We start from the raw sequence: 10,593 nt of genomic DNA on the forward strand, positions 1-10,593 counted from the left end.
GGTAATATGACGCATTAATATAAAATGAATTCGGAGGATTTTACAAATCCGTCCGTTAAGCTCTAGGGCTCCTTGAAACAGTTCTTATCTATTCCGTAATGCGTTTTATGTAAGAATCCAAACAAAATATAATTCGCTCCCATCATTTATCGATAAATAGTGACATCGATGACTACATATTTTCTAGTACGTAAATAAAGTCGAAAGACCGTTAAACTCCCACCATAAAAAATTGTGAATGCCTTTGATTGGTATTAGTATCGTACAGACCCATGAACGGTAGACACTTGTGTCGCGGAGGTCAGATGAGTCTCTAAAAAAATTGTCTATTACTTGCAATTTTTAATTATTTCAAGTTGTATAGTCCGATTTATCGATTAACGATATGCATAATTAAACTACTACACACACACAGGAACCAAACCACAAATTTCGAGTTACTCGTAGAATTTGTTAGATAGGTGAGGAATTTTAATAATTGAACAAAACATACAGGTATAGTTTCAGTAGTATTTATATATAGCCCAGTCTTACAAAAAAGTGACTGCATCGTTCCAAGGGACGGGCAAACATTGCTCACTTGCGTTAAAACTAACAATTGGTGTGCTGTCAGTTCAAAGGTTTTCATTTCACTGAGAAAGTAGGTACATAATATTACGGTATTATAAGCATAATAATTCGAAATTAAACTATTAAATTCAAATACAAATCCTACTTTCACTCTCCTATATTTTACTTCCATTTTTATTTATGAAAATCAAAGCGGACATATTTCTTTTTTTTTCCTGATTTATATATATAATGTTATGTGACCACCTTTAAAATTGCCTCAATTGCCATTGTGGCAACGTCTCAATATTCGCAGGCCTCTCAGGACGAAGGGGATTTCAGATCGACCACGTTTGTCTGAGCACTCTTCGAGCCCGAGTGCTGGCTTAAGTTTAAAAGTAGACGAGCCATAACTAATTTCAATCGGTGCTGATGCATAAGTGGCAATAGGCTGGGGCTGCTTGTTGGTGGTTTTTAGATGTTGAAGTCAACGGAGGTTGGCGCATCACATGGCATACTTGCGCGTCCATTCACGTGCCAATTCATTGTACTTCTCCCTGTCAGTTTTGTATAACCTTGCTATCTCTGGTACCAGAGGATCATCTGGATTTGGATCGCAGAGCAAAGAGCATATTGATAGTAACACTAAAAAATTAAGAAGTTTCCTGGATTAAAATAACAAACAAAAGCAAGACTGCATTGTTAACCAATAGACTTCATTCTTCTTTTTGTTTTCTTAAATTATATTTGTAAATTTATGTACCCTTTGATATGGTGAGTGCTGGGGACCATTGCGATCTTAAAATATCCAAACAAATACTTCCATTACTGTTAATATTTGGATGATAAATTCTAGTTGTAAAAGCAACCTGTACAAACATGCATTGAATTAATATGCTGTTTACACACTACTATATTATATAACGTTATTGTTTATTTAATTTACATACCTTAGGTGGTTTGAATGGGTAATCTGTGGGGAAGTGAATTGTAAGGAAAAATACTCCTCCTTGATATGGACTGTCAGGCTGAAAATAGTAATATTTATTTTTATTACATTTGCACTAAAGTCTTATTTTTACCATATTAAATAAATATAATTTTTACTTATTTTGACAATACATAAAGTCATGTTTCATGAAATGTTAAAACAAATAAAACAATAAAGTCATAAATTGCATTTCTCAATTTATTATACTTTATTGGTAAGTTACATTATAGTATCAATGAAAGTCAACAATAAAAATAATTAAATGTAACTGCAAAAACAAATATCCATGATATAAATATTATTTAAAGTGGAACTGTAGTATACAACTTCACACAAGTGAAAATTAGTTCAACTTTTGTGAAACTATTAAAGTACATGGTACATGCATTAGGTTATGTTTTTGAAATAAAACTATTAATTACACACAGTACACCATAAATTTCATTACTGGAAAATTACCTTTAGTGATCAGAGTGAAAGCGAAAATATATGGAAATAATACTCACAAATTATATTTATGCTTACATTACTATGAAATTTTTAAGAAATACATGTATTCTTAACTGATTAATATTAATTAATTCATGTGAAACAAAACATGAAAATGAATGTATACTCACTGGTCCCATAATAGTTGCCTGCCAATGGAATACTGAAAGCAATTATATGATTCAATAAAGAAATTATATTTAATTATGTGTTTTTATGAGGATAAAAGAAAATAGTAAGTTACAACAAAATATTCAAATAGCAAGCTTCTGGTTTTGTTAAAGAAGATTAAAAAATGTAAATGGTGAATTAATAAAATATAGAGTATTTATCTGAACTTTAGTATTATTATACTTCAATGATGAAAAATTATAATTTTGCATATTTTAATCACTACAAATGCATACAATAAATTATTTTAATATTTATTGATAGCATAATGAAGAAACTTACAATCATCTCCTACAGGACCAGCAGAGCATTGCGCCGGTGGATCTCTACCAAGGTCCTGAAGTTCCTGAGTAAGAAAAAAAGTTCTACTTAGAATTTAAATGAAAAATTACTTAATTACAACTTATAGGTACATAGATATCTTAATCAATAATTCAAGCCTCAGCTCTTTTGTGCTTATTTCATATTTTTAAGCTTAAAAAACCTACTTATGATGTTTTCAAATAGTGCTTCGTTTAGACAAATATATACTTTACAAAATGGCTATATCACGCATTGCATCATATTCCTTTAAGTGAAGACCTTTGTATATATAGATTTGAATGAAAATATAATGTTAACTACAGAAGTAAACAAAGTATTCTAGAACATTCTTATATATGTATACATTATAAGATACATGAATATACATATTACAATACATATTTTAAAAGCATAACTTAAACTGATTCATTCATACATAAGGTATATATAAATGAATTCCTTAAGGCTAAGTAAAATTAATAAGAAGGAAAAGTACAAGAACCTTAGCTTATACATTATAATAATGTAAATGTGAGTAGTCGTCGTAATTAAATGAAACAGTTACATTAATTATTATTCAATATATATTATATATATAATATATATATAGTATATATAATATATATATAATATATATATAGTGATACATACAAACTATGTGTATTATTTGTGCTGCCTGATAACAGAATAAGAATACAGTAAATTATGGAATTCTAGGTGCTCATTCGAAAGGTGCTACACTTAAAACATTCCGTTCTTTTATCTTTCTACTATGAATCATGATATGACTAATGAAAAACATAATAACTGATATGCTAAATCTCTGGCATGCAACATGTACAATTATATCAGTCCTGAATCATTCAGTTTGTCACACTAACGTGGTCTATAGCCACATGGTGAGAATCATGATATGCATCGAAATGAATGGCAGTGGTCACACAAAAAATGATGGTACCAACTCGTTCCATAAATGGAGTATAAATGCACTAATGAAATTTTCGTAATTTCCGAGTTATCTATAGCTCTATGCATACATGTATATGTATATAGATGTATGTAACGCACGGTTTTACGTTACTTCCGGTAATTTATCGGCTAGCCACTTAAAATTTTTTTAGATTTTCACTGTCACCTTAGATGCATTCACTGGCACAAAGTGGCACTGTGCTGCGTGCGCAATGCACTGTGTCGAGATAAACGCGTACTCAAGTAAATCAAAGCACAATCGAAGAATGCAAAAAAATTGGGAAAAGCCAGCATGATTTTCAATGCTGGCTCACATTGCTTCACTGCAAAATCGTTAAGGGCGTTCAACCGCATTTGGCACACATCACATCAACACCTGACTGTCTTTGTACAAAACGAACACCGCTAACCATCCACGTACCTTATTAATTCGTTTTAAAGCCATTTGATGAACTGTGTGTTGATATTAACTGGCTGAAAACCAGACAGCGATAGCCGCTAGCCGAAGATCTTTGATTAGGGATTGCAAGATGGCTGCCTTCTAAACGTAGTCCTACTGCGTGCGTCAAATCAAACACTATTGAGTATTCTTTCAGTGTCTTTCAGGTACTCAAGTAAAGTATTTTCGATTGTGCTTATGCTTATTTCATGTACTAAATTTTATAATGTAGACATTTCAGAAAAGAAGGGTGTCTTTGTACATATTCCTGGATCTTATATTGTGAATTAAGGCAGAGCCACCACGGATTTCCTTTTATCGGCAACTAGTGGATTTTTAACATTATACCCCGGTTTGTCGGTAGATGTCGCGATGAAAAGTACGAACGATTCGTCAATTGTGTGATTGAAACGGATTGTATTCATATTTCTTTATACATATACGTACACATGCGCATCCATGTGCCTATGCACTTGTTCAATCCAACGATGTCCGAACAAGTTTCATACGTTTCCTAAATCATTAAATTATACATATTTTCAAGGAAAAAGTCCAGACAGGAAGTTTGAAATAGTAATATTCACATTCTGCAACATATATAATTTTAAGAAACTAAAGGACTATAATGGTATCATAAGTTAAGAAATCGTAAATACAGTAGACATTCGTTTCCTGCACCACCGTTATCTGTACAGAAGCCACGCCCCTTTCTTACACGTATTTCTCACACATGTGCGTGTACCCTACTCTGTCGCCCAGTACGCTCAGGCCGGAACATATACGGTGTCGCGTTTAACACGCATATCTCATCACAGAAAGCGAAATGTACATAATACTGTTTTAACACTTTGCACTCGACTGTTGCCTCTGAGGCGACAAAATGAATCGAAAATTAGAAATTCCGAGTGTAAAGGGTTAATAATGTTTTTATTGGTGCAATGAATATTGGTGGTAATTTGATTGCTTCTTGTCTCGCGGATCACACATAATGGGTAAAAGATGCTAACCAAGCTAGATATTTGCTACTAAAATATGTCACGATTTATTACCTTTTTCACATAATACCTTAATACTTTATTACGCAGAATGTTTGGAAGAATCGATTTATGTAATAAAAGTATTGTATTCTATAATATTTCAATATCATTAATAAATATAACATAATTAACTTTGAAAACTTACAAGATAATCCACCTACGAAAAACTTGTTACTGCTAAATAATAGCCCTCTTCATACTGAACAACTTCTGTGAATAAACTTTTCTGACATCTCTAAAAATAACGGAGATAATTAATGTAACCGTAAAGTGCGCATATCCAGCCCACCCTATATGTAGCTGTGTCGCACGACTGAACGGCCGAGTGGTGGGGAAAGCGCTCGGGTAACTGGCCACCGATTCCTGTACGGTTCCTGGAATTCTGGCCCTCTAGAGCCCCGACTAGTGCAGGAAACAAATGTCTACTGTATTGGAAATTTGTATTATGTTAAACATTTTTTGTAAGGGACAGGCAATTTACAAATAATTAGGCTATATCAATATTATGCTTTGTATGTATATCAAAACAAAATAAAACAAAACAAAAAAATGTCCATATTAACTACCCACGAGGTTAGACAATGTCAGAAAATTGACAAGTATCATCGTAACATATATTTACATCTTAATATTGTTATACATTATACATATATCGTAATAACTGATTACTATGACTGAAGAAAGAAGGAAAGTAAAAGGATGTTACTGCGTTAGGCAGAAATTTCAGAAGCCACAACAGAAGAATAAAGAACAGTGTAAGAGGAAACGGCAAACACTCGTGTACAACCCGGAGGAAGAAATGTATCACGAACCATACATGAGGGATTTACGCAAAGAATTCTCATGTGTGTCTTTATTATGTGATTCAAAAATCGAATTGCCATGGAGAGATATCGCATTACCGTCAGCTGGCATGAAAATTCGTCAAGAGGATTCGTTGACTCCTTTAAATACTCACCAGGAGTTAGTTGAAGAGGATACTGGGAAGGAGCCTATAGAAGATGAATCTCTGGGCACTATGGCTCTACCATGGAAAGATTTAATAGTTACCGAAATCGTACAATCAACTCTGGCAAACCCTGAAAGCTGTGATTCCACATTAGAGATTCCATGGAATGATCTTGTGCTCGAGAAACCGATAGAGATACAAGCACCGCCAGAAGAAGCTTGTGTCAACAATGACGTTGAAATTCCGTGGAATGACATATTAATACCCCGAAATATAGTGATTGAGCCACAAATAAAAAAGAAGCATCCATCTTCAAAGTACCCACCGCGCGGAGAGACAAGCATGGGGAGTACAAAATGTAAAATAACTTGCCCAAAAGTTGGAACTTGCTCAAGATCTGACGATTACCGTAAATAGTTATTGTTTATTTGTAATGACATCAAACCAAAACTACAATTTATAGTTGTGTTCATGTTGAACATACACAATATTCTGTCAAAAACACAAAATGTACTGTACGCTGGAGTAATGATTATTACAAAATGCTATGAAGTAGTAACAAATCCAGGCTTACCTCTCGACATTGTAATTACATATATATATATATATTTGCAAGTATAAAATTTAGAAGAAGTATTCAGATTACACAACTCCTTTCGACTTCAAGGTCGCTCAGAAACTTTTTCATTGAGTTTATTTTTAACCGATCGAAGATGTTTGACGAGCGTTTCGCACCAAGTCACGAGAACAATCTATTTGAAGGAAAGAAAAATGTAAAGTTTTTTTTTCCAAAATCGTATTTTCATGATCACTTTATTCAAATTAATAAATAAAATAAGATATAGATATGGGTTCGCAGAAACAAAAATGAAGAAAAAACGTCGGCGCAGGTTACGTTACCGACAGGGGTCATGTTGTGATTCAAACGAATTCAGTGGTGGCGCTAGTTCCGCAAACACTAAGTCGCCATGATTATTACTCGTTTGGTGATCGTGATTGGCGGCAGTCGGCACTTGCCAGTAGACGCGAGTGGTAGATCGTTCGTATTGCAGTCGGATTGGAAACTGCACACTGAAAATGGCGTAGTAAAGTGGTATAATGCCGTAATCCGTATCGTATAAAAGTACCGTGAAGGCTCATAAGAAGTGTTTGGGTGTGCGCCATTTGACTCTCCGAGCATTCGTAACGATACCGTCCAATAGGAAGCATTGGTGATTAATTCGATGGATCATTTTTCCTGATAACAGCGTGAAAAGTGTGTTGTGTGTTGGTGACTTGTACTGTGGTCTGACAACGGATTTGTTCGTATTCCTCGTAACGTTTCGGGGTTTTAACGAAGGCGTACAGTCCTGGTGAGTCAAGCGTGATTCCATCATAGCGTGAAAGAGCCAAGGATGGCACTTGTGCTCGCGAGAAATCGAGAATCTTTCCTCGTGACAGCTTGACGACCTCGACTCCAGACGAGTTCAAGATGGCGCCACCGGCATTTTGACACTTGCCTAAAATCCATCAGCTGGATTTTACAACCGCAACGAGTTTCTTCTATTATGAGCAGAGAATTTGTCGTATCCTGTGCACCGTACACTTATCAGGTAAGCGGATTGTTTCTCGTTAATCGTTACTCGAATGACACGGCGATACGTCAGCGTCCCACAATCATTGCCTCCTCCATCGCCATGTCTTCTAAACCAGTGTACATACTCCGAATTGTCAATTTCTTCCAGCAACAATGAACGGTTTTGTTCTCTGTTATTTCGTGCAAAACATTCTGTCACGAAGATTTCACTTCGAGATAGAAATTTCGAAAGTACATTCCTTCCTACGGTTATTGACTTAAAGTCAGTCTTTTGACTATTATAGGTTCAATATAGTAAAAAGGGACTAATCTATGGTTCAAAGGTATTATAAATACTCGCTTGGGACACGTTACATTTACACGATATTTAAGTAGAAAGTATTATATGTTCACAATATTTTTTTCATACGGAATAACATTTTGTTATAGTCATGTTTTAAGGTATATATTAATGGGACTACTCCGTATTTCTAATTCACAAAATCGAAAAATTTTTCTTCATTTTATCAATAATTTTAAATGTGTAATGCGGATAAATTTAGTTTAGATCGATAACAAGATTAAATATGGGTATTCAAAGTATTCCAAAACGGAATCACAACGGTTTAACTTTTACTTAATTGATAATTTAATTGATCAATAATCACAGTTATAGTGCACTTGTATAGTAAATTGCCTCTACACGCATGTAAAACGGAGCAAAAATCATCAATGCAGCGTTTCTTTAGATGCTCTGGTTTTTGTTCGATCAAAGAAACATAACAATTTCGCAAGTGTTGAAAATTTCAGAAGTCAGGGTAGACGAACGTAAAAACTTGTTCAAAAAGGGGAGAACAATTTAGAAAATTAGAGAAAAATGGATTTTATGAAGTGGAAGGTTTATTTTATCGCTTATAAACAGCAAATTGGAAATATATACATGCTTTCTAATTTTTTTTGGTATACGTGTGAACGTTTCAACTTTTAACGCGTTTTTCACGGAACTTTTTAACTCCGCGTTCTAAACAATTCAAAAACTTATAATTGACATTTTACTTTTACTACTTTCTTCTAGTGCTGGCAGAAGAACAATATTTTTTAAGAAGAAGAGGTTGTTTTTCTATACATCGGTGTTGCTTTTTTAAATTATGAATAACTTTAAGCTTTCAACAAGCGTAAATTTCTTTCATTTGTTGTTATAGTTCGATTTAACAGAAAGTTTTCAAGAATAGCACAATAGTACTCCGTTTTCACACGGTTCAATTATCTCCTGTGTATTATGATAAATCATTTTTTTAGTCGTATAATTATGTTTCAATGAAGAGAAAAAGCAATAGCAATTTAGGTAATACTTTATTTGGAATAGATTCTTAACAAATTTTCGGCTTTCAATCCGAATTACAGAGCCAATCTTTTAAATACCTACTTACCATTCGATTCTGTGTATGTACAATTACTCAAGAAAGTATGTAATGTTAGAAATATTATTTATATTTTATCTTAATATAAATTTTGATAAATTAATAGAGAAATTATGCATAGTTTACTTCAAGTGTGCATATATTAACATCATTGGTGTTCCTCCAAAATCAATATTTATATCATATAAACTTGTTTATAATAAGTTAATACTTTATCGGATACGTAGGTGATCTTATTATTAGCTTTAATCCGTTATGCATAAATTGAACTGATTTTTTACGAACGTTTTTCTGTAAAGTCCAGAAATAACAACTTTATATAAACGATCATAATAATTTCTCAGTTGAATGCATTCTAGCCTCAAGTATGTAAATCAAGGTTTATACTAACATAAATTATAATTGTTAATTCTGACATCAACATTAAGTAAATATGCAACGTATGTTATACGTATGGGGTAGACGGATGTGTAAATATTGTTTCTATTCACTGTATATTATACTGTGAATATTCTTCTTCAAGTAGTATAGGTACTGTGTTTAACACTTTCGAGACGGCTTTTTTTAACAATGAACTCAACAATATAATAGTACTCGCTACAATACACTCAAATGTGAAGAAAAAAATTGGACTTCACAATGGGATCATATATCCCCAAAAGTCTCTATTGATGTGACCAAATGTTGATCTACCATTGAGTTGACAGAAAAAAATTATAACACCTGAAAAATGAGTTTGTTCATTGAAATTTCTTACTAATTGGTTAATAGAATAAGGTAATTAATTATAACATTATGAATTGTAAGGTGTAAAACATTTAATATAGAGTTCAACTCTACAGCTTGAACATACCGTCCGTTTTTCCATTTCGGCTGGCAAACAATCAGTATACCCTTTCCTTTATAATCTTTATTAATATACTTATAAATATATTTATATAACTATACAATAAACGTTATTTATTAAGATAAATATAATAATTGAATTTTAGAGCATATATTTCAGTAGACATTGTGAAAGTCACCTTTAGACGTGTTGTCCCGTCAGTCTCGAAAGGGTTAACACTAAACCTACCGAACCCTTCAGAGAGATAGGAATTAAAACGGTAAAACCGGTCATTTGACCGGTAGTTGCAGGTTTAATGTTAAATACCGAGTAGTAAATACGAGCGAAGGAAAACAACGAAATCGGTATCCGTGGAAAAACGACGGTCGTAGAGAAGGGGCAAATAATGTCAAACCGTAAAATGTGAAAATTGACAAGTAACCTTACGGGGCCAGTGTCTATTTTCCGCGTACCGTGTTGTGGATATTCTGAACGTGGCAATGAATAACGATGGATCCTCGACGAGAAGTAACGTGTCTTCCTTCGAAATCCCTGCGACGAACGCCGCGGATGCATCAAACTCGCGAGTCTCTGTTCATAAGGACATTAAGAACGTAAAACCATCTATCGGGAGTAGCATAACCAAGAAGGTTAGATATGATATTCTATTTGGTTATCTGTTGCTATAGAAAATGAAGTAAATCTGAATCTTCTCAATGTTTTGCAATAATTGTCCATGAACTTGTGTATTCAGATAGACTGGTATGAATGTCCTATAAGAAAAATCAATCAATGGGTTATATTAGTGTTTTAAAGAAACTTTGTAGATGCATGAAGATTCCAAAAATCCGTTTACGTACTAGAAGAATGGAACGTTTAAAAATGATGTGATCT

At 33.4% G+C, this 10,593-nt stretch overlaps 2 protein-coding genes across 2 annotated transcripts; one reads left to right on the forward strand and one right to left on the reverse strand.

Annotated features, from left to right (window-relative positions):
- Positions 1 to 496: 496 nt before the first annotated feature.
- On the reverse strand, positions 497 to 4,030 carry LOC107193385 (ubiquitin-conjugating enzyme E2-17 kDa). The gene is made up of 6 exons (XM_015582825.1): positions 3,894 to 4,030; positions 2,483 to 2,546; positions 2,161 to 2,192; positions 1,500 to 1,577; positions 1,313 to 1,418; positions 497 to 1,194 (listed from the first exon to the last, which is right to left on the reverse strand). Exons 1-6 carry the CDS (start codon positions 3,915 to 3,917, stop codon positions 1,055 to 1,057), a joined length of 444 nt encoding a protein of 147 aa, XP_015438311.1. The 5' UTR covers positions 3,918 to 4,030; the 3' UTR covers positions 497 to 1,054.
- A 1,588-nt stretch (positions 4,031 to 5,618) lies between these two features.
- LOC107193379 lies at positions 5,619 to 6,314 on the forward strand. The gene has a single exon (XM_015582819.1). It carries the CDS (start codon positions 5,619 to 5,621, stop codon positions 6,312 to 6,314), a length of 696 nt encoding a protein of 231 aa, XP_015438305.1.
- The last annotated feature ends 4,279 nt before the right edge of the window (positions 6,315 to 10,593 follow it).

The sequence above is a fragment of the Dufourea novaeangliae genome, unplaced genomic scaffold, assembly GCF_001272555.1.
Source record: "Dufourea novaeangliae isolate 0120121106 unplaced genomic scaffold, ASM127255v1 scaffold27, whole genome shotgun sequence".
Taxonomy (NCBI): domain Eukaryota; kingdom Metazoa; phylum Arthropoda; class Insecta; order Hymenoptera; family Halictidae; genus Dufourea; species Dufourea novaeangliae.

Bases quoted from the DNA above. Each gene is read 5' to 3' on its own strand.
- LOC107193385 (XM_015582825.1), bottom strand. From the start codon at position 3,917: ATGGCTTTAAAACGAATTAATAAG. The intron at 2,547-3,893 runs GTACGTGGATGG...TTTCTTACTCAG, and splicing joins CTTTAAAACGAATTAATAAG to GAACTTCAGGACCTTGGTAG. The intron at 2,193-2,482 runs GTAAGTTTCTTC...AATTGCTTTCAG, and splicing joins TGGTCCTGTAGGAGATGATT to TATTCCATTGGCAGGCAACT.
- LOC107193379 (XM_015582819.1), top strand. From the start codon at position 5,619: ATGACTGAAGAAAGAAGGAAAGTAAAAGGATGTTACTGCGTTAGGCAG.